The sequence below is a fragment of the Eubalaena glacialis genome, chromosome 18 (assembly GCF_028564815.1).
Source record: "Eubalaena glacialis isolate mEubGla1 chromosome 18, mEubGla1.1.hap2.+ XY, whole genome shotgun sequence".
Taxonomy (NCBI): domain Eukaryota; kingdom Metazoa; phylum Chordata; class Mammalia; order Artiodactyla; family Balaenidae; genus Eubalaena; species Eubalaena glacialis.
In genome coordinates, this window is record NC_083733.1 from 56345131 (window position 1) to 56369108 (window position 23978).

The window sequence follows — 23978 nt, forward strand, 5'->3', positions numbered from 1 at the left end:
ATGCCAGCCGAGGCGCTCCGCCCTCTCCCGCCCTGGGTTAACCCCGAGCCCTGCAGAGGAGCCGGGACAGTCGCCCAGACCCGACGGATGGAGGACGTGCGGGAAGGACCGGCGCTCGGTGGCGGGATGGAGGAACCCGCGAGCCCCCAGGAGCCGCCGTCGCCGCCCCGCCCCCGTCGCCGCCGTCGCCCGCGGCCCCCGAGACCCCCGGGCTCCCCGCGCCTGAGCAGCCGACCGAGGCCTACGCACAGCAGCTGCTGCTACAGGAGTGGGCGCCGCCGGGCGGGAGCCTGGAGCTGCCCCCGCGCCTCACCTGGAAGCTGCTCTTCCTGCAGCGGCCGCTCTACCGCAACCTGCTCCGCTCTCCCAACCCCGAAGGTGCGGGACAGAAGTCCGCGCGGGACTGGAGACATCTCCGTCTTCTTCCCCCAGGCTCGCTCACCCAGACCGTCTGTCTCTTCTTCTTTCCGTCTGTTTGCTTGTCTCTCTACTCTGTTTCTCCGTCTTTGTCTATTAGTGTCCCTCTGTCTTTTTATTCCTCTACATCCGTCTCTGTCCCTTTTTGTCATTGTGCCTCTCTCTGTCTCCTTGTGTCTCTTTGTCCCACCTGCATCTCTGTTTCTTTCTAAGTCATGTGTCTCCGTCTATCTCTCCCTGTGTTTCTTTGTCTCACCCTGTATCTCTCCCTCCCTCCCTCCGCCCATATTCTATCTCTTTTTCTTGGTGCCTCTCTCTCTGTCCCTCTGTCTCACCACAACGCCCTCCCTCTCCGAGCATTGTCCCTCTGCCCCCAGGACATTCTCAGGGCTCTCCCAGGGCCATGACTCACCACTCACCCCTGCCTGGCTGGTCTGGTCTGGCAGGCAGGGCACTGATTCCTGCTCTTCCAGCCCGCCCTGGGGTTAGAAACTGGGGAGCATTCGGAAGAGGGGCAGCTTCAGCGCGCCTGAGGCTCTGCTTCCCTGCGCATTTCAGGCATCAACATTTATGAGCCAGCGCCCCCTACTGGTCCCACACAGCAACCCCTGGAGACTCTGGGTAAGCGCTTTGTGGCTAGCCCGGTGCTGAGGGGGTGGCCCTGGAGAATGGGCACATTCTAATCCTTTGCTCGTCCACCCGCCAGGCAATTTCCGCGGCTGGGACATTAAGACGGAGAAGCTCCAGGAGGGCCTCAGGTGAGTGGCCAGGACCCACGGTGGCCTGCCTGTGATTCCTTGTTCCGGCCTTCCTCGCTGTGGGACCTGGAGAAACGGTCTTTGCCTCTCTGGGCCTTAGTCTCCTGCTCTGTAAACAGGGTTAGTCATAAGAGCGTGCCCATAAAACACACGCCATAGGGTCTGGCTGGGAGTAGCCTGCATATAGTAGGTGTTAAATAAATAACAGTTAATATCGTTCCTATGCTCAGCCTCTTTCCGTGGGAGGGGGAGGGTCACCCAGGCCACCAGCTATCTGCCATTAAACCAGGCCCTGCTTCTGAACGGTGGGTGGGATGGTGCAACTCAGAGGCTCAGAGTCACAGGCACCTGGGTTGGGATCCCAGCTCTGCCACTTCTTTGCTGCTCGATCTTGACAAGTCACTTCCCTTTGTGAGCCTCGGTTTCCCCATCTGCAACACGGGGCTCAGGATGCATTACCCTCAGAGGAGTTCATGGGAACTGAGATCGTGAGGTAGGCTGAGTGAGCTCTCAGTGCCCTTATGCCAGTGCCCTTGACATCACTTCCAGGGTGCAATGGTCAGGCTGTCCTGCTTGCTGGGGCCAGGCTGACCTGGGAGAATCCCGGCAGATGGCAGACCCCGCCTCCCCCGTGCTGTCTCTCACAGCTGGACCGTGAAGCAGCAGGGTGTGGACCTTCTGGCGGAGGGCTTGTGGGAGGAGCTGCTTGATGTTGAGCAGCCACACGTCACGGTCATGGATTGGTACGTGCCTCTGCCCCACCGGCCTGCCCAGCCAGCTCGCACACAGGGGCTCCCCGAAGCGCAAGCCTCACGCCATCCTCCCAGAGACCCTCCTGCCACTGCAGGACCCAGCCCTGCCCACCTCTGTGGCCCCTTCTCTCTGAGTCTGTCCGTTCTTGCAGTGTGCCAGCCCAGAGGCTGTTCCTTCTTCCTTGAGATGCTGGCCACCCTCTTTTCTCGAGGCGAAGTCCCCTCTCTCCTTCAGGAGTCGGTACATGTGGCTCCACCAGGAAGCCTTCCCCTGGCCGCCCCCAGGTTGGGTCAGATGCATTATCCTCCAGTGGCCCAGATTTCCCCCATCCCGGCGCTGACCATTCCTGTTTGTCACTGCCTGATGACATGTCCACCTCCCCCACTGGACCATGAATCCCATGAGGGCGGGGTGTGGGGCTGTCTTGGTCACTGCTGTGGTGCCAGCACCACCCAGCCCCGGCACACAAAGCGGGTGCCAGTGAGTGTGTGTTAACTGGCGACTGAGCCAGGGTTTGGGGCTGGGAGGTAGGGGCAGTGGAGGCAGCTGAAGGCCTGGCCCCCACCCCCAGGTATGAGGACAGCCGACTGGACGTGTGTGTGTATGAGCTGCACGTCTGGCTGCTGGCAGCTGACCGCCACACAGTCATCGCCCAGCACCACGTGGCCCCCCGGACCTCTGGGAGAGGCCCCCCCGGCCATTGGGTCCAGGTGAGACTCCCTAACCCGTCTGCCACCCGCACACATGCTTTCGTGTCCCAAGACCTCACAGAGGGAGGAGAGCAGCGTTTATGGGAACTTCTTCGTGACCCCGGTGCTGCCCCAGGTGTCCCACGTATTCCGCCAGTACAGTCCTGGCGTCCGCTTTGTCCGCTTCCTGCACAAGACCAAGAACCAGATGAAGCGCGGTGGGCTGCTGCGGACGAGGGTGACCAACTCCTCCGTGTCTGTGCAGTTCAGGGAGTGACTGGCTGGCTCCGGGCCCGTCCTGACCCCTCGTCACATCCATCCACCCCTTGACACCTCCCTGAGCCCTTAGCATCTTCTTGTTCCTTTATCACTTCTGGCGTCTTAGCATCTCTCTGACCCCATAGCAGCTCCCTGACCCTTAGAAGTCCCTAACCCTTAGCACCTCCTTGACCCTTAAGCTTCACCATGTTCCCTGAGCGCCTCCCTGCTCCCTCTAAACCTTCATGACCCCTCAGCTGCTCCTGGATCACGTGCCACCTCCTATGCCCCCGTAATCCTGCCTGACCCTTGGTTTCTCATTTGACATCTTCACACATCTTTGAATGTCTGACTCTCTGGCGTTTTCCATGAGGGCAGTGGCCACTTCTTCCTGAGTCAGTGCTTGACAGATAGTAGGGGCTCAATAAATCTTTGCTGACTGAATGAATAAATACATGTGCCCAAGGATGCTGATTATTTCCGTGGTGTTTGATCCTTAGAACTTCACCAAGGGACTTCCCTGGCGGTCCCGTGTTTAAGACTCTGCACTTCCACTGCAGGGGGCGCAGGTTCGAGCCCTGGTAGGGGAACTAAGATACCGCATACCGTGCGTGGTGGCCAGAAAAAAAAAAAAAAGAACTTCACTGCGTTCATTTCCCACTTTCCAACTTGCACATCCTCTAATCCTTGATCCTCCAGTACCTCCCTTGACCTCTGATCTCTTCACGTATCCCCAATTTACGGCCTCGTAGCCTCTCCACTTACCTCTTCTCCCATGTCTCTTAACTCAGAATCCCCCCAGATTCCCTTCCTCCTCCAATCCCAAGTTATCATCCCCCAGAGCTGTCCCCCTACTTCTTCTCCCCCCAAGACCCCTCATTTCTCTTCTCTCACTCCTCCAGAGCCCCCAAACCCAGGTACCCATCAAGGGCCCTTATCCTTGGGAGTAGTAAATTGCAAATTCGAATTTTCAAAAATATACAAATTAGAACTAAAGTGTTCTCCATGTGTTGGGTAGAGGGGCACTGAAAGCACTTCACAACCCATAAGTCCTGGGCTGTGGCCAGATTGCAAAACAGACCCTGGCCCTAGCCTGGAGCAGGGTCCTTGAAGGCCTCCTACTGTCCTATTCATAAATCCTGAGGGAGTCTGGAGGTCCTGGCAGGCCTGAACAGCTGGGGGGCATTCAGAGAAGGGCTATCCACCAAAAAGTGTGGGAAGCATTTCAATGTTTAACAATCAACCGGCAGTACCATGGCATGTCCCCCAGATGTCCTGTGTGGGGGTGTATGTCCACACCTAAATCCATGTCGGAATCTATGGGTGTGTCCCCACCCACGGCATTGTCCCAAGTATGGGCTGATCCAGGCCTGACCACCCTGCTGTCTCCTCCATCCCGACCCGCATCTGCATGGGCTTGGGTCCCAGGCACAAATAGATGGCAGACAGGGACAAGTTCATAACAGTTGTATTACAGGGAAGGCAGGGTGGTGGAGGCAGGCGGTGAGCTCTCTTCTGGGTCTTGCGGACTTCAGCAGACCCCACAGACAAGGCCAGGTGAGGGGCTCAGCACTTTGCGGGGGATGGAGATGAGGAACTGCTAAGGTATCAGTAGCACCTGCCACAGAATCAAAAATTATTACCAGGGGGTGCCAGGTGGGAGGGGTTCTAAGAAGCCTGAGATGAGGGGGGGGGGTCCCGGGCTGGACTCCAAGTTCAGGAGCGAGGCATCCTGGCCTGGGAGTTTGGGACTGGGGGCTCTTGGAGTTCTTGGGGGTAGAGGGACAGGTGGGGTGGTTTTAGAGGGTGCCCTGGCTACATTTAGGGCCTCCGGGTCTGTGAGCTTGGATATGTGAGTCCAGGGTGGGCTCAGGGGCCTCCAAAGTTGGGTCTGGGGGCTTCAGAACCTTAACAGGGGCTCTGGAACTGGTTTCTGGGGCCAAGGCTGATCTAGAGGGTCTAGGAGGGTGGAGCATGAGGGCTAGATAGGGTATTCCTAGAATTGGGTCTGGGATCTTGAGGTCTGGGTCAGGTTTGGAATCTGGGAGTCCCAGAGTTGGGTCTGAGAGCTCTGGGATCTGAGGTTGGAGAAGGTGCTCCCAGAATGGAGGCTGGATTACTGAGTCAGCTTCTAAGCCTGGGAATCCCAGAGTTGGGTCTGGGAGATCCAAGGGGCATGGGCTTGGGGGAGGGGGCGTGGGTGAGGAGAAGGGGGACCTCCGGGACTGGTTCTAAGGACGCCCAATTTGGGTTAGAGGCTCAGCGGTCTGGATGATGGGGCTGGAGCCCGGGTGCTCGGTTGGGAGCTAGGCAGGTGGATGTGCGGACTGGAGGGCCGGGTCCCTACGGGCGCGGGCCAGCGGGCGGGCACCTGCAGTAGAGCGAGGAGATGGAGTTGGACCAGTCCCCGAAGAGGCCGCGGCGGTACTCTTCCAGGCGCGGGTAGGTGCCGGTCGAGAATTTGTGCTTCTTGCCGGCCTTGCCGCGAGAGGACCACACGACGAGGTCGCAGCGCTGGCCCACCACGAGGGACGAGGCGACGTTCCCCCAGCCAGAGGGCAGGTAGGGCATGTCGGTGCCCGGCTGCACCGACAGCTCGGCGCCGCCGCAGCAGCGCTCGTAGTAGGGGTCGCTCTTGTCGTAGAGCTTGGCGCACATGCGCGTCCCGTTGGCGTTCTTGAGGTCGGCGGGCTGCGGGCAGGCGCCTCGGATGCCGGGGACGGCCGCCAGGGCCAAGGCCAGCAACAGTGAGCACAGAGGGGACATGTTGACACTGCAGGGCAGCGCCCTCCCGTCCTTTTATGATCCTGACCCGTGGGAAAGGAAAAGCTGCGAGATAAGGACTTAGGGAGGGAAGAGGAGGGCGCTTAGGAGCGGGGAGTCTTCCCAACCTAGGTCGGAAACCCACAACAGATGAATACAAGACGGACTTATTTGTATAAAACTCAGCAGCTTAAGATTTAATGTGGCAAATGACAGGACCAGTGGCTTGTAATACAGAGGGTAGCATAGGGTTAATAGTTATAGGGAGGAGGAGCTCTTAAAAATTGACAAGGAATGGACAACCCCCTTCCAAATACCAAGAGGCCCAAAGAGGGGGAGGGGAGCTGGGCCTCCGCGCTGGGCAGGTCCCCTTCCCGGGAGGCAGGCGCTTGGGAATGGAGAAGCTGGAGATAAGGAGAGAGAGACCCTGGAGGGGAAGGAAGAGGGGGGAGAGAGGAGATGGGGAGGGAGATCCCCCCCCCCACCTCCCCAGGAGCAGGAGATCTTCCTAACCAATCTTAAGATATTAGACATATTTGCATAACAAAAACCATTGCAAGGCAATGTACAAAAGGCTTGGGGAAAACTCTGCAACACTTGGGACAGCGTAGAATTAGTAGCTATAATATATGAAGAGGGCTTATAAATTGACAAGGAGATATCAAACAACCCTGCCCCCAGTCCCCACTCCAAGAAGGACAAGCCAAGGAGGGGCAGAGAGAAGGAAGAAGAGGCTGCCTCCCCCCACACCCCACTGCCCGGCATTCCCACTCCCAAGGAGCTAGGAGATTTTCTTAACCAAGATTGGAAATCTTGCATCTATAATATAAACAAAGGACCTGTTGAACTGTATAAAACTTAAACCTTTTGTATAGCAACAAACAAATAAAAACCTAATCTGGGGGAAAATAGACAATTTTTGTAACATGACTGCTTACTAATCAGCAAGCTGAAATGGCACAAGCCAAAGGCAAAATTAAGGAGCTGCACAGGAAGGTTAGGGAGTCTGAGACCTCAGGGAGAGACAGGGCCCCTGGCACCTGGGAGTCTGGCCAAGGCCCTTCAGAGGCTCTTTGGAGTTCCTGGCCTCCCACCAGACAGGAACAGGGTCAGGTGTGTGGATGAGCTGATCAGACAGACAGTGGTTCAAGTCTGTGGCTCTGTGGGTGAGTCCAAGTCTGGGCCTCAGTTTCCTCATCTGTAAAGTGGGTGATATTTCTTCCTACACTATAGGATTGTTGTGAAGATTACAAGGGATAATAGAAAGTATGGGGGCTAAAGGAACAGCCTATGGAGCCAGGCTGCCTGGAGCCAGATCCCAGCTCCTCCACAAGCTTTCACACATGATTCCACCTCAGGGCCTCATGGAGACAAGGACAGTATCCACCTCAGGATGCTGGTATAAGGAGTAAATGAATTAATCCACATAACAGTACTTAGAGTAGGGCCCTTGCTAAATGCCATATGAGCATTTGCCATATTCTTATTGTGAAAGCCTTTAGCACGGTGCCTGGCACACGATAAAGGCTCAATAAACACACACCAGCACAATGCGACACCGACAACAATCTGCTATTATGCATGGCCACCCAGCTAACACTGCTCCTTCCTGGTCCCCCAGATGCTGTCTTCCGCCTTTACCAGGGTAATGCAATGGTTACGAGCCAAAGGCTGGAAACACTTGGAACTAGGTTCAAATTTTGACTCTGTCACCTTGCTGAGTGACCTCGGGCAAGTGAACTCACCTCTCTGAACTTTTCTTCCTACCTTCAATGGGATAATAGAAAATGATAATAGAAAATGATAATTAAAAATTACTATGTAATTTATAACTAATAGAATATTATTCAAAAACATTAGGAACAATTCACATAATTATTTATAAATATAATATAAATACTTAATTGTGATATTGAATAAATACAACAGTATAAATATAAATATAGTTATATTTATAAATGACAGTGTCAATATAATATAAAAACAGTATAACTATAAAGCATGAAGTACAGTGCCTGGCACATGGTATGTGCACAATTAACGGGAGCTATTAGAACTATACCTTTTTTTTTTTTTTGGCCGCACTGCATGGCATGTGGGATCTTAGTTCCTTGAACCAGGGATCGAACCCACACCCCCTGCAGTGGAAGCTCGGAGTATTAACCACTGGACTGCCAGGGAAGTCCCTAGAACTATTCTTATAATGATTCTGAGACCCTGGACTCTGGCCTGGCCCTGCCCCAGACCAAATCTGGATCCTTCTCCCTCCTTTCCTCTCATGACTGTGAAATCTTATCTCCAGCTGCTAACTTCCCAGCGGGCGTCCTTAACTTCAGAGACACAGAGTCCCCTCCCTCCCAGCTCTGCAAGGGCCACCAGACTTGGGGATGGACACAATCACCTAGAGCCCCAGCCACCCAGGAGGGCCATGAGCTTCAGACACAGAGAGCAACATGGAATGGTGAGGAGACCCTGACACGGAGGCAGACCAGGGACAGGAACGCAGGACCCACTGAGCCACAGCACACAGCCAGCGTCAGAGAGAACCCACGGAGATCTGGGGCATGGGCACAGCATCCGCAGTCCAGAGATGCACACATGGGTTCGGGGGGGTAGGGACACCCCTTCACATAGTCAGCCACTGATGGTCACTGATTCTCACTGGTGGATCCTAGAGGATTACAGCAAGTGTAGACACATGCTTGATACCACAGTGCCAGAGAAACACGGTCCCAGACAATATCCTGCCAACAGAATCACACGCCCACCATCATCAACAGAACCCCAGTTCTCAACTGCTCCCACCCTACGCCCCATGAAATCTCAAAATCACAAAATTCCATGCACACATCAAACATGCCCACGTGAGCGCCTACCAGGCATCTTCCTCCAGAAACAGTTTCCTCGCTGTTGATAACACATAGTGGACAAATAGTAGAAAAATAAACATCTCCTTATTGCACATTTTTTTTTCTTCAAATGGAAGAATGTCCTGCCCTTGAGAAACCCATGAGCCCTTCAGAAAGTTAGACGGTAAATCAATAATTCGAATACAATGTGAAAAGAGCTATTACAGGGGCGTTGCAAAGGACTCTGGGAATGCAGTGGGAAGAACAGCAGGTTTTTTAAAAAAACATCCACCGATGTATTTTGATTCGTACAATGTGGGGGGAAAAAAAATCCCCTTTTTAGATCTCACGCCTTGATTTGACATTTTTCATCAGACCATAAAAGAAGGAGGTGGGTATACACTTGAAAGTGCCACTAGAAGAAAAAAGAAAGTTTTTGTCTCAATCAGGGTAGAACCTGAACATAAATAACATTATAGGTGACACATAATTTAAATGAAAATGCTAAATCTGTGCATAAATACAGGAAAATATTCAGATCAGTACTTAAATTTACACTGGATCATTGGAATGAATTACTCTTCTGTAATGACAGGTCACTGACTGGGGTCATTTCTATATAATTCTCAAGGGCTAATACAACCCTCCAAAGCAGCCCTGACTCTCTGGTTTGGAAACAGTGGTTCTCCAAGCATGGTCTCTGGACTAACAGCATCAGCATCCCCTGGGAACTTGTGAGAAATGCAGATTCTCAGGCCCACTCCAGTTCTATGAATCAGAAACTCTAGGGGTGGGGCCCAAGAGTCTGAGTTTTAAACGCCCTCCTGGTGACTTGATGCTAGAGTTTGAGAACCACTGGGTTAGGGCTTTGGTCTTCTAAGACTTCATATGTCACTGATTGTTTATCACATCTAGAATTTTCTTTATTGATACCTCAATTTGCTCAGCTCCTATAAAGTTTATTTCATATAATTTTCCAAACAAATTAAACAAAATTCCATTAGCAATAGAAAAAGGAGCATGTCTTGGGGTCCACGACGGAGCCTCGTAAGACAGTGCCTGGAACCCAGATGCCTGGAATGCACTTGAATCTTCTCCAGCGCAGACACAAAATCAGTCATCATCTAACTTCAGGACGTGGCTGAAGACCATTTTCTCAGCTACACCTGCTCCAGGTGAGGGGCCTATCTGGAAGGCTCCCTGGGTCCCACGGTCCCCTTGTGGTCTAGGCCAGAGCTACTCAGCCTTCACTGTGCTGCAAATTACTTGGGGGACGAGGTGGGGTGGGGAGGGTCAAGATACTGATCCCGATTCAGCAAGTCTGGGGTAGGATTTCGTTTCTGCATTTCCTACCAGCTCCCAGGTGATGTCAGGCTGCTGGGGGCCCTTGAGCAAGGCTGACACTCCCATCTGAGACAGATATAGCAATAATTCGGCTCCAAATAGGCAACCTGCCACCAGGAGGGCGTGGCAGGAATTCAGAGGTGATCAAGGCTGCAGGGTGGGGGCCACTGCAGGGGAGTGATTGAAACTGAAGGAGAAAATCCAATGAAATTTCAGAAGGAAGCCTGTGGAGTAAGCGGAGTCTGAACCTCCTAAGGGCTGCAACAACTTTGACCCGAGATTCCCGGCAGGTGGGCGGTGGAAACCCTAAACTAAATCCGGGGAGTGGGCGGAGTTTCGCGGGCTGCCGGCTGGGATGGGGAGGCTGGGCATTCTCGCGAGGTGGCGCCAAAGCACAGAGATTCGTGTAGCGGGCAGGTGAGTGCTAGAGCCTCAGGTTCAAATCCCGACGCTGCCACTTACCTGCTGCGTGAACTAGGAAAGATACTCAACCTCTGTGAACTTCAGTTTCCTCGTGTGTGAAGTGGAGACAATACACACAAAAGCTAGTTACCTCTTCCAGTTTTGAGACTTGTAAGGAACGTTTCCTTTCCTTTTATTTTATTTTTTATACAATTTTTAAAAGTTACACTCCTTGGGCTTCCCTGGTGGCGCAGTGGTTAAGAATCTGCCTGCCAATGCAGGGGACACGGGTTCGAGCCCTGGTCTGGGAAGATCCCACATGCCGCGGAGCAACTAGGCCCGTGAGCCACAACTACTGAGCCTGCGCGTCTGGAGGCTGTGCTCCGCAACGGGAGAGGCCGCGACAGTAAGAGGCCCGCGCACCGCGATGAAGAGTGGCCCCCGCTCGCCGCAAGTGGAAAAAGCCGTAGCACAGAAACGAAGACCCAACACAGCCCAAAATAAATAAATTAATTAATTAATTTAAAAAAAAGAAAGAATGTATCAAGCGTTCAGCAAAGTGCTTGCCACTCAATAAATATTTGTAAAAAAAAAAAAAAAAAAGTTACACTCCTTTTACAGTTACTATAAAATATTGGCAATATTCCCCGTGTTGTACAATACATCCTTGTAGCCTACTTTACACCTCCCACTTTCCCACCTCTACATTGTCCCTCCCCACTGGTAACCACTAGTTTGTTCTCTATATCTGTGTCTACTTTATTTTTATTTTTTATTTTTTGGCTCCCAGGCTTGCGGGATCTTAGTTCCCCGACCAGGGATTGAACTCGATCTCGGACCACGGCAGTGAAAACACTGAATCCTAACCACTGGACGGCCAGGGAATTCCCTGCTTCTTACTTGTTATACTCACTAGTTTGTTGTACTTTTTAGATTCCACATGTAAGTGATACCATACAGTATATGTCTTTCTCTGTCTGACTTATTTCACTGAGCATAATACCCTCTAGGTCCACCCATGTTGCTGCAAATGGCAAAATTTCGGAAGGTTTCCTTTTCTGTTGCTTATATTGGTCATTGATATATTCTCTATCTCTTTTTTTTTTCTTTTTCCTTCTCTTTTCCAGTTTTATTGAGATATAATTGACATATAGTATTGTATATGTTTAAGGTGTACAACATAATGATATATGCATATATTGCGAAATGATGACCACAGCAAGTTTAGTAAACATGCATCCCCTCGAATAATTGCATTTTTTTCCCTGTGGTGAGAACCTTTAAGATGTCCTCTCTTAGCAACTTTCAAATATACAATACAGTATTGTTCACTATAGTCACCATGCTGTACATTATATCCCCAGGACTTATCTATCTTATAACTGGAAGTGTGTACGTTTTGACCACCTTCATCCATCCACCAATCTGTTCTCTTTTTCTATGAGTTCAGTTTTTCATTTGTTTTTGGTTTTGTTTTTTTAGATTCCACATATAGCGAGATCACACAGTATTTGTTTCTCTGTCTGACTTATTTCACTTAGCATAATGCCATCCATGCTGTCGCAAATTGCAAGATTTCCTTCTTTTTTTTAATGGCTGAATCTTTTTTTTTTATCAATTTTGAGATATAATTGCAAGGGTTTTATTAGTCTTTTCAAATTACTAGTGATAACCAACATTTAGCTTTGTAGATCCTCTCTATTGCATATTTGGGTTTTTTCTTTCGTTTGATCTTATTTCATTAATAATAATAAATAGCATTAGTTTCTATTGTGCATTTGGTTTTCATTCTTTCTTTGAGTTTATTGTGTTGTTCTTATCCTAACATTTGAGATTGATGTTTAGCTTGCTAATTTTCAGCCTTTTTTCTTCTTTTCCCACATTTGTATTTAAGGCTTTCTACTTCCTTTGTAGGATTGTTGTGAGGCTTACATAAGATAATAAGTGTCATGTGCTGAGATTGTGTCAGGCACAGGAAAATGCTCAGTATGTTAACTATTAATGTTGGTGTTGGTTTTGATTATTATTTCTTTAAATTTGTTTTTATTTATTTGGCTGCGTCGGGTCTTAGCTGTGGCACTCAGGATCTTCATTGCAGCATGCAGGATTGTTCACTGAGGTGTGCAGGCTCTTCGTTGTGGCACATGGGCTTCTCTCTAGTTGTGGCACACGGACTCAGTAGTTGCGGCACGCAGGCATAGTTGCCCCATGGCATTTGGGATCTTAGTTCCCCGACCAGGGATCGAGCCAGCGCCCCCTGCACTGGAAGGTGGATTCTTAACCACTGGACCACCAGGGAAGTCCCTTGATTATTACTATTAGTGATGGGCCTTAAAGACAGAGAAAGATTCAGGGGAAGAAGGCTGGATCAATTATATATTAGTTTTCTATTGCTGCCATAACAAATGATTACAAACTTAGTAGTTTAAAACAACACAGACGTTATCTGACAGATCTGAAGGTCAGAAGTCTAAAGTGGATCTCATTGGGCTAAAATCAAGGTGTTGGCAGGGCTGCATTCCTTCTGGAGGCTCTAGGGGACAATCCATTTCCTTGCATTTTCTAGTTTCTAGAGGCTGCCTACATTCCTTAGCTTGTGGCCCCCTCCTTCTTCAAAGCCAGCAACATAGCATCTTCAAATCCCTCTCTGACTCTGACCTCCTCTTCTGCCCCTCTTCCATATTAAAGGATCTTTGTGATCACATTGGACTCACCCAGATAATGCAGGATAATTTCCTTATTTTAAGGTCAGCTGATTAACAGCTTTTATTCCATCTGCCACCTTATCTCCCCCTTGTCATAACTGGGGATTAGGACAGGGACATCTTTGGGGGGGCCATTATTCTGCTTATCACTAATTTGTATTTGATTTTACTGCAAATGAGGAGTATTCTTCTCTCCTTCATGAAGAGAGGTGCCACCCAAGCTGTCTGGGGCTCCAGTGTCAGACTGTCTGGGGTTCCACAGTGCGAGAACCCAAGCTCCTTCCATACTGTTGCTCCATCGTCAATATGTGGCTTCCTCTTCATGGTCCAAGATGATTGCTTGAACTCCATCCTTTGCATCCATATCCCATATCCCATATCCCCACCCTTTAAGAGCTCTTTCTGTCAGAACTTAGTTACAGGTGAGCATATGATGCCATAAGAAGCTGAGTCATGACTCAGGTTAGCCATATGCCTGGTAAAAAATCAAGTTTCCTATTAATAAAGGAAGAATAGATATTAAGGTATTATCACAAAGCTTGGGTAAGAGGCAGGTTGAGGGATGATCAGAGAGTCAGATAGGACACAGATCTCCAGGGGAAAATAAAGGGAATTCAGTCTTTCCACAACCTGGGTACAGTAGAGGGAAGGCTGACTGTGGTAGGCTGATTGATAATGGCCTCCTAAGATATCCAGGTCCTAATCCTGGAATCTATGAATGTGACCTTTTTTTGGCAGAAGAGACTTTGCAGATGTAATTGAATTAAGGATCTTGAGATGGGGAGATTGTCCTGGATTATCTGGATGAACCGTAAATGGAGACACAAGTGTCCTTATGAGAGGGAGATTTGACTGCAGATGAGAAGGAGATGTGATAATAGGAGCAGAGACTGGGGTGATGTTCTATGAAGCTAGAGGAAGGGGCCGCAAGCCCAGGAATCCAGGTGGCCACTAGAAGTTGAAAAAGGCAAGGAATCGTATTCTTCCCAGGATCCTCCCTAAGGAATCAGCCCTGCTGACACCTTGATTTTAGCCCTGTAAGACTCATTTTGATGCAAATGACCAATAAGCACATGAAAATATGTTCACTGATCATTAAGGAAATGCAAATCCATTCCATTTCTTTCTTAGATCGACTGTTCAATTTTTCTTTGACATATATATCATTATTTTGTTTATTCATTCATTGGTCAACGGACACTTACTGTGAGTGAGATGGAGCCAGGAGAGCACTCTGGGCAGGGGAGGGGCCTGACCTGACTCAGGTGTTCACAGAGTCCCTCTGGCTGCATGTGGGGAACAGACTGTGGGCTCAGAGCAGGACTGGGGAGCACAGGGAAGAGGCTGCTGCCATGGTCCAGCTGGGAGAGGGTGGGGCCAGAGAGGGAGTGAGCAATGGTCCAATGCAGCATATTCTTTCAAGTAGCGTCCACTGGACTTACTAACTGGATGTGGGAGATGACAAAAAGAGAGAAGCCAAGGATGATTCCAAAGTCTTTGGCCTGTGGGTCTTGAAAGATGGAGCTGCCATTTACTAGGATGAGAAAAATAATAGAAGGAGAGGTTTAGGGTGGAGAAGGGCAGAAGTTACATTTCCGGCATGATAAGTTTGAGAAGCCCATTAGACATCCAAATGAAGTTGTTCAGTAGTCAGTTTGATGTATAAGCCTGGAGTTCAGGAGTGAGGTCTGAAGAGCTAAATTTGGAAGGTGTATCCGTTAGTGTGTGCTGTGACTGATAAACAACCACAAAAATTTCAAGACACAATAACCACTTACTTAGCCATCTGCAGATGAGCTGGGGATGGCTCTGCTGATCTCTGGGGCTGGGTGATGCAGGTCGGGTTCAGCTGGGTGGCTCTGATTCAAGCTGAGGGTCTGGCTGGCTCAGGTCTGAGGCCAGGCTGAAGGAGAGCAGCAAGCCAGGGAAGCTCTTCTCATTGTCATGACAAAATCCCAGGAGGGCACAGGAAACCCATGAGGCCTCTTGAGGACTAGACTGAGAACAGGCACATTATTGTGTATCCTTGCACATACATACCACTGGCTAAAAAAATGTCACATGGCTAGGTCCAGAATCAAGGGGCAGGGAAGTAAACTCTGCCTTCAGTGAGGCCATGGGAAAGGTATAGATGCAGGGAGGGGGAAGTTTTGCACCAAGAATTCAATCTGCCACAAGAGCCATGACTGTAGAGGTAGGGTTGGGTTCTAAGCCATGAGAAGAGATACATGCATCACTGATAGATGAGAGATAAGGGCCAGGATGAGCCCTGGTATATTCAGGGAGAAGCAAAATCAGAAAAGAGAATGAGAAGGAACCACCAGAGAGGGAGGAGGAAAACCAGGAAAGTGGGAGCCAGCGAAGAATGTGTTTCATGGAGCAGAGGATGAACACCCATGTCAACTACTCCTGACAGATCAGGAAACATTGGACTGAGACTCAACCGCTGGGTTTGGCAACATGGAGGTCATTGATGGTCTGAACAAGAGCTGAATGTGGAGTGGTTGGGACAAAAGCCTTACTCAAAGGAGACACAGGGGAAGAGGAGACAGTGACATAGACAACTCTTTTGACAAACGTTGCCGAAAAGGGAGTGTGATGGTCAACTTTATGTGTCAACTTGATTGGGCCATTGGGTGCCCAGACATTTGGTCAAACGTTGGTCAGGGTGTGTCTGTGAGGGTGTTTCTGGATTAGATTACATTTGAACTGGTAGACTGAGTAAAGTATATTGCCTTCCCTACTGTGGGTGGACCTCATCTAATCAATGACAGACCTGAATAGAAGGAAAAGGCTGAGTAAGAGAGAACGCCACCTGCCTGACTGCTTTGAGCTGAGACTGTGTTCTTTTCTGGCTTTCAGATTCGAGCTGAGACATTGGCCTTTCCTGGGTCTCAAGCATCCTGGATTTTGGACTGGAACTTACACCATAGGCTCTCCTGGCTCTCAGGGCTTTGGTATATATCTATATCTGTATCCTGTTGTTCTGTTTCTCTGGAGAAGCCTGACTAGTACAAGGAGGCAGAGAAATGGGGTGGTAACTGGAGGGGGTGTGGGATTGAGATAGAATTTCTTTATGTTTTTATTTTTATGTATTTATTTTTTGGCCACATCACTGCATGTGGGATCTTAGTTCCCTGACCAGGCATCAAACCTGTGCCCCTGGCAGTGGAAGCGTGGAGTCCTAACCACTGGACCACCAGGGAGTTCCCGAGATAGAATAAATAATAGAAATGATAGGAATAGACAGGGGAAAACTGATGATGCAGGATAAGCGGTGAGGGGAGAATTATGAGTAAGAAACAGGTAGGATCCAGGGTCCAAGTGGAGAAGTTGGGCTTAGAAAGGAGGACAGCAGAGCATCCAGGCCCCGATGCTGGTAGGTAAGTGGATGTGGTAGTGGGAGCATATGGGATTTCTCTCCTACTGCTTCCATATTTTCAGTGGAAGAAGCAAAGCCATCTGTGAGAGTGAGGTTGGGGGAGAGGAGTTGGAATTTTAAGGAGAGGGGAGAAAATATGAAATAAGTATTGGAGGCTTGTAATAGATTATGGAGGCCTGAAATAACCCCCGTTTTGATCAGAAATCTACCATCTTTGCTGTGACCTGAGCTTTCAGGAGAAGTGGGCCCCTACCCCACTCTACAAAGCCGACCATCTTTGGTCTGAGCCAATTATAGTTGTCTCATGTCCCTTTCCAGTGAATCATTTGGGCTGAGGCATGTGACATAATGTGACAGTCATCCATTCTTTCAATAAGTATTGACTGAGCACCTACTCTGTGCCTGTTTTGGGTGCTGGGGACAGAGGTGAACAAAACAGACAATAACCTCTGAGCTGGTGGAGCTTATATTGGGGGATCTTAGTTCCCAGACAAAGGATCGAACCGGCGCCCCCTGCAGTGCAAGCGCGAAGTCTTAACCACTGGACCGCCAGGGAAGTCCCAATAAGTAAGTACATTCTTGGGACTTCCCTGCTGGTCCAGTGGTTAAGACTCCACACTCCCAATACAGGGGACCTGGGGTCGATCCCTGGTCAGGGAAGTAACTAAATCCGGCACACAGCAACGAAGGTCCTGTGTGCCGCGACTAAGACCTGGCTCAGCCAAATAAATACATTTTTTTTTTTTAAGTAAGCACATTTATGGTGTGTTAGAAGGAGATATGTGCTATGGGGGGGAAAGTAGAGCACTAGGCTATCAGGAGCACTGGGGGGGTTGCAATTTTTAATGGGATGTTAGTGTGGGATTGAAGGAAAGTCTGCTAGGGGGCTCCTGGGAAAGGTTTTCCTCAGTGATAAGAAAGATACATGGAAATGCTGTCCCTTTTCTTCCTCTGGACATTGCTCAAAGGATTTAATATCCGGAACTGCGGTAGCCACCTTGTGACCTGAGGTGATCAAACTTGAGGATGAGTCTGAAATGCTGAGGACGGCAAGGCTGAAAGATGGAAAGGATTTGAATTATCAATAACATTAGTGTGATTTCCTAAATTAGCCAACTCCTTATCTATCTTACCCTCAGGCTTCTTGGTATATGAGATTACAAATTCCTGATTGTTTAAGCAAGTTGAGTTGAAGTTTTCTGTTATTTAAGAAAAAAAAATCCCACAACCATATGTGATGTGACAATATTTCATTTTAAAAATCTGTAAGTGCTGAAGAAGTTAACAGGCATCCACCAAGGTCCCAGGGATGAAAGAAACCACCCTCCTGTAGCCAACAGCGGTGTTCAGAACCATGGAGAGTGGACAGTGGCCCTGCCTTCTCAGCACTGTGGACTAGCTCTTCTTAATGGGGGTTTCCACCAGCAAATCCCTTTCTATGGATCATTAGTCAGAAAATGGCATGGGAACTTTTAGGATCAGAGTGTTCATTGCTACTGGCTTATCAGCTGGTCCAGTTTGGATCTGAACTTGAGCTGGTTTCTACACACAATAATAAAGCTAATTTGTCTTTGTCTTTAAAGTCAGAGTTGGAGGGACTTCCCTGGTGGTCCAGTGGTTGAGAATCCATCCTGCAATGCAGGGGATGCCGGTTCGATCCCTGGTCGGGGAACTAAGATCCCACATGCCGAGGGGCAACTAAGCCCACGTGCTGCGACTACTGAGCCCACGTGCTCTAGAGCCCGTGCACCACAACTAGAGAGAAGCCCACATGCTGCAACTAAAGAGAAGCCCGCACGCCGCAATGAAAGATCTCACGTGCCACAACTGAGACCCTATGCAGCCAAAAAATAAATAAATAATAAAGTCAGAGTTGGAGATAAGAACTTAGGATGTGTTATACTGCCTTATCATTCCAAATACCTTCTTCCTTTCCAAAGTGAGGAATCCATTTCTTGGGGAAAATTATTAATCTCTGCCTTATTGACCTCAGGCTTGGCTATGTCACTTGTTTGGGCCAATGAAATGGGGATGGAAGTGGTGTGTATCATTTCTGAGCAGAAGTTCTAAGAGCCAGTGCATAGTACACCATGTACTCTTTTTTGTGTTTTGTTTTGTTGGCTGAGCCTCAAGGCTTGTGGGGTCTTATTTCCCCAACCAGAGATTGAACCTGGGCCCCAGCAGTGAAAGCGCCGAGTCCAAACCAGGGGATTCCCTCCATCATGTACTCTTACCTCTCTACTCTAAGACCAGAAATGTCCCAGATACAACTGCACCTTCATCCTGAATCCCGGTGAGGAGCTGAGAGTCAGCCTACTCAAGATGGTTGTGTTGTGGACTTCCCCGGTGGCTCAGTGGTTAAGAATCCACCTGCCAATGCAGGAGCCATGGGTTCGAGCCCTGGTCCAGGAAGATCCCACATGCCACAGAGCAACTAAGCCTGTGCGCCACAACTACTGAGCCTGCGCTCTAGAGCCCACAAACCACAACTACTGAGCCCACGCGCCACAACTACTAAAGCCCGCATGCCTAGAGCCTGTGCTCCACAACAAGAGAAGCCACCACAATGAGAAGTCCGCGCACCACGATGAAGAGTAGCCCCCACTTACCACAACTAGAGAAAGCCCGCACGCAGCAACGAAGACCCAATGCAACCAAAAATATAATTAATTAATTATTTATTTTAAAAAAGATGGTTGTGTTGCATAAGTGAGCAATAAAGCTTTGTTGTTATAAGCCACTGTAATTTGAGGGTCATTTGTTACTAAAGCATAACCAGCCTAAGCAGACTGATACAAAAGTAGTCAGCAAGAAGGTAGTTGGTGAATCCATGAGGATGTGTGAGATGACCCCAGAGAGAGTATAAAGACAGAAGAGAAATGAGAGTCCAGGATAGGACCCTGAGACACTCCAGTATTCAAGAGGTGGGAAGAAGAAAGAGAACCAGAAAATATGACTGAGAAGAATCAGACAGAAATTGAAGGAAGACAAAGAGAGGGTGGTATCACTAAGGTCAAAGTAAGAGAGAGTTACAAGAAGGAGTTGGTGAGGAATGGGTTGGATGCTACTGAGAGGTCTTCTAGGGTGAGAACTGGAGAAGCAATTGCAGGATTTAGCTATAAGAAATTGTTGTTGTGGAGTGGAGTTCTGGGAACAGAAGCCAACTGTAAGGGCTATGGAGCCTGGATTAGGTAAGGAAATGGAGCCAGTGGAAAAGAGAGATGGAGAAATAGTTGAAGAGAAGAGGACAGATTAAGAAAGGGGTTTTATAAAAGGGGAGACCACTGATGGGCAGGTACTTGTAGAAAGGAAGTTTTGAAAAATGGAGGATAAGAGAAGGATAATTTATGGAGGAATGACATAAGAGGGGCCAGGATCAGGCACTGGCCCCTCTCATGTCATTAAGAGAAAGGCAGCTCATTGATCTTGACAGGGGAGCAAAAGGACGGTGGAGACAGGTAGGAGAGTGGTATAGATGATGTGGAATTTCTACCTGGTAGCTTCTATGAGGGAGAGGGCAAAGTAATCCATTTGGAGAGAGAGAGGACATGATGGAGTAGTGGATAAGAGGAAGCAGAGAAGATCTGAAAGAGTTGGAGTGAAACTTTCAAGAAACAGAGGTAAGAAATAGTAATGTCATAGAGACAGGAGTAGGCAGAAGAGCATGTTTCCCCAGATTGCAGCCCCAGATTATTCATCTTCTTGCCCCCCTTCCATGGATACTGAATACAAGGACTCTTTGCAGCTTTGTATCAATGACAGTCTTGGGGATGGCAGAGGCAGAACAATCCCATGCAGCCAGAATTCTTCAACTCTGAGAGAAACTCACCTTTCATTTCCATGTGTATCATTAAGGATGCTTTTGGCTGCAAGTAACAGTAAGTTTTAACTCAACTGGCTTAAAAAATAATGCGAACTTGTTATCTCACACAAAGTAAGGTAATGAATATAGACACAAAAATCCTTAACAAAATATTGGCATATAGAATTCAGCAGTAGATCAAAAAAATTATACACCATGACCTAAAGGATTCATTCCAAGGTTGCAAGGTTGGTTCGATATTTGAAAACCAATCAATACAATCCACCAAGACAGGCTAAAGAAAAAAAAAAATCACGTGATCATATCAATCAATGAAGAAAAACATTTGCCAAATTTCAACATCCATTCATGATTTTTTTTTTTTAATTGGGCTGCATCAGGTCTTAGTTGTGGCATGCGAGATCTTTCATTGCAGCACACGGGCTCTTCGTTGCAGTGTGCAGTCTTCTCTCTAGTTGTGGCATGCGGGCTCCAGAGCACACAGGCTTCTCTAGTTGCAGCGCACGGGCTCCAGAGTGCACAAGCTCAGTAGTTGCAGCACACGGGCTCTCTAGTTGTGGCACACAGGCTCAGTAGTTGCGGCACACGGGCTCTCTAGTTGTGACACACAGGCTCTAGAGCGCTCAGGCTCAGTAGTTGTGGTGCACGGGCTTAGTTGCCCCATGGCATGTGGGATCTTAGTTCCCTGACCGGGGATCTAACACATGCCCCCTGCATTGGAAGGCGGATTTTTAACCACTGGACCACCAGGGAAGTCCCCAATCATAATTTTTTAAAACTCTCAGAAAAATAGGAATGGAAAGGAACTTCCTCAACTTGAAAAAGAGCATCTACAAAAAACCTACAGCTGACATTTACACTTAATGGTGAAACTGAATGTTTTCCCCCTAAGATGAGGAAGAAGGCAAAGATGCCCTCTTTCACCCTTCTTATTCAACATAGTACTACAGTTCTATCCAGTGCAATAAGGCAAGAAAAGGAAATAAAAGACATACAGATCAGACAAGAAAATTATTTGCAGTCTACATAGAACAATGCCCACAGTGGAACTTAATGATTTTTTGGTGACAACTCTCTCTGTGATATTTCTCCCAGCACATCGCCACCCTGACAATAGTCATCCCAGGTTTAGAACCACAAGAAGTTGGGGTGAATGTAACACAAACACAATTTTAACACATATCTTTAGAAATACTAACAGATATAGACCGTAGGTCCATGATAAAGCCATGGTCCGGCTGATCTGCCCAGACACAGCCTCCTCTAGACATCTTATTACTTAATGTAATGATAGCTTGTGATGCAATGAAATCTTCCATTGTTGTGGCTGAAAACATCCTCGGTGATTCTTTCACTCCTCATTCATTTATTCTTTCATAGTCTCTTCATCTCTCACTTCGCCTTCCCACTGCAATACACGCACACTCAGAGGGCCACAGTCACATACGCAGTTGTGCAGTCACTTATACAGTCACATATAAACAAGGTCAATGTCATAGAAAAATTGTTTATTTTCACACATTTTACAAAAAGTACAAGAATAAATATCTTTTAAGGGCTTCAAAAACAAATAGGGATCTGGAAGCAATAATCCAGTGGAGGTAGTTTGTGCATAAATAATATCTAAGATGCTGAGACAGGGCTTCCCTGGTGGCGCAGTGCTTAAGAATCCACCTGCCAATGCAGGGGACACGGGTTAGAGCGCTGCTCCGGGAAGATCCCACATGCCGCGGAACAACTAAGCCCGTGCGCCACAACTACTGAGCCTGCGCTCTAGAGCCCGTGAGCCACAACTACTGAAGCCCGCACGCCTAGAGCCGGTGATCCGCAATAAGAGAAGCCACCGCAATGAGAAGCCCACGCACCGCACTGAAGAGTAGCCCGTGCTTGCCGCAACTAGAGAAAGCCCGTGCACAGCAACAAAGACCCAATGCAGCTAGAAATAAATTAATTAATTAAATTTAAAAAAAATAAAAAAGATGCTGAGACAGGTGCGTCTCCAGGGTCAGACACACTGCTCTCCACTGGCAACACATTTCAGGTCCCGGGTGAGGAGGCGGAAGAGGTTGAACATGACAGAGGCTTCGAGGCAGTCCCGGGACTCCTGGGGGGAGAGGGGGATGGCTCAGTAGCTCCCACGTCTGGGCTCGCAGCTGAGCCCAGCCATCGGTTTCCCCTCCCCGGTCGCTCACCTTCTTCGCGGCCTCCTGGAGCCGGTGCAGCCAGTGGTGGAGGCGGCCCCGGGGCCTGGGGCCGGCTGTGGGCTGAGCTGGGACCTGTGGGCAGAGGAGGGTGGTGTTGAGGGTGTGAGGCAGGGCCTGGGACAGAGGGGGACGTACAGGTGGCCAGAGCCCAGACACGGCCCGGGTGCCCCGAGCACTCACACAGGCCTGGAGCTTGGAGTGGATGTGGTGCAGCGTGTGAAGGGGCTGGTCCAGGATGTGGTCCAGGGATGAGTTAGCCGTGGCCTCCAGGACATTCAGTGTCACGGCCAGCTCAGCCTCCAACGCCACGGGGCGCTCCCACACCTGAGGAGGGACAGAAGACAGGTGAGAGTTGCACGTGAGAGAGAACAGGCAAGGAGGCACAGGTGAGGGGAACAGAGGAAGGGACAGTGGAAGGTGAAAGTCGGGGTCAGGTGAGAGCTGATGTGCTTGGCTGAGGGGAAGGGGTCAGGGGACGGGTGGGGAGGGCAGGGAGAGAAGGACGTGAGAGAAGAAGGAGGTGAGGGGCCACCTGCAGAGCCGGAGCGGGGCGGGCAGGTGAGGGCAGGCGGGCCTGACTCTCCCAACTCACCTGCAGCTGCCTCAGGTCCCGGGTCCTGGGGAAGAGGCGGGAGCTGCAGTTCCAGTCCTTCTGCAAGAGCGACTCTTCCTAGAGAGCAAGGGCAAGGTCAGCCCACAGGGGGAGGGACAGAGGGGAGACCCCAGGGAGACTGGAGGATGGCCAACAACAGGAGGACGGGAGGTGAACTTCCAAAAGGACCGCAGAGGCACATCCACCGCAGGAGGACAGGAGATCGCCCACCGCGGGGAGGGTGGAGGTCAGCCCAGTGTGGGGAGGGCAGGCCCACCTTCAGCCCAGGTAGCCGGGGAGCGCCCAGAGGGAGGGGTGGAGGGTCGCCCACTGCAGGAGGGGTCGGGGGAGACTCACAAAGGCGTCCTTGGCCCTCTTGAAGGCCTGCAGCTCTTGTGGGGACAGAGACTTGAACTGGGCCATGTGGCAGCCCCTTGCACCTGGGAGGGCCCCGAGGGGCGAGGGCACAGGAACTGCTCCTGTCCTGCTCGGCGCCACGGTCATCAGCATCAGCACCAGCGTGCAGCCCAGGGCCATGTCTGTGTTAAGGAAGGACAGAAAGATGAGGGGAGGGAGGGCGTCAGGGGGTGAGGGTGGAGGCTCTGGGGAGGTGAGGGTCCCAGACAATGATGTAGGGGCTGACCCAGCTTCATTCCTGCTCTCTGGTCTCTGTCAGCAGATGGGGGATCAAGTATCCACTCTGAGGCTGTCGCCTGGGGTCTCTCAGTCTCGTCTGGCGTCTCTGACTTCAGCCTCCTCTTCTGGATCTCAGCTCGTTGCTCTGTCCGTGTCTCTGAACTTCCAGCTCTGTCTGAGGTGCAATTCCTGCCTGAGTTCCATGGCGCAGCTTTTAGCCTGTGCAGCTGGGCAATCCCAGCTGATGTAGGAAAAGTGAAAACGCAGCTAGAGGCTGACACCGGCACCAGGGGAGGCTCAGGCTGGGAAAGCCCAGAGCAGGGTGGGGCCTGTGAGCCATGTGAGCTGCTGAGGGAAAGAGAAACTGACATCCATTCATGTCCCATTTCACTTCTAAGAAAGT

General features: G+C 49.8%; 3 protein-coding genes across 3 annotated transcripts; 1 reads left to right on the forward strand and 2 right to left on the reverse strand.

Moving 5' to 3' along the window:
- Positions 1–2894, forward strand: NCCRP1 (NCCRP1, F-box associated domain containing). The gene is given in 7 exon segments (XM_061172465.1): positions 1–166; positions 169–378; positions 976–1038; positions 1124–1175; positions 1823–1918; positions 2500–2638; positions 2754–2894. Coding segments are annotated over 7 exon segments (867 nt in total).
- Positions 2895–5218: 2324 nt separating this feature from the next.
- On the reverse strand, positions 5219–5641 carry SYCN (syncollin). The gene has a single exon (XM_061172466.1). The coding sequence runs from the start codon at positions 5639–5641 to the stop codon at positions 5219–5221; it is 423 nt and encodes a 140-aa protein (XP_061028449.1).
- Positions 5642–22148: 16507 nt separating this feature from the next.
- Positions 22149–23476, reverse strand: LOC133078224 (interferon lambda-3-like). The gene is made up of 5 exons (XM_061173187.1): positions 23297–23476; positions 22940–23017; positions 22528–22671; positions 22336–22419; positions 22149–22247 (listed from the first exon to the last, which is right to left on the reverse strand). The coding sequence occupies exons 1-5, from the start codon at positions 23474–23476 to the stop codon at positions 22149–22151; spliced, it is 585 nt and encodes a 194-aa protein (XP_061029170.1).
- Between the last annotated feature and the right edge of the window lie 502 nt (positions 23477–23978).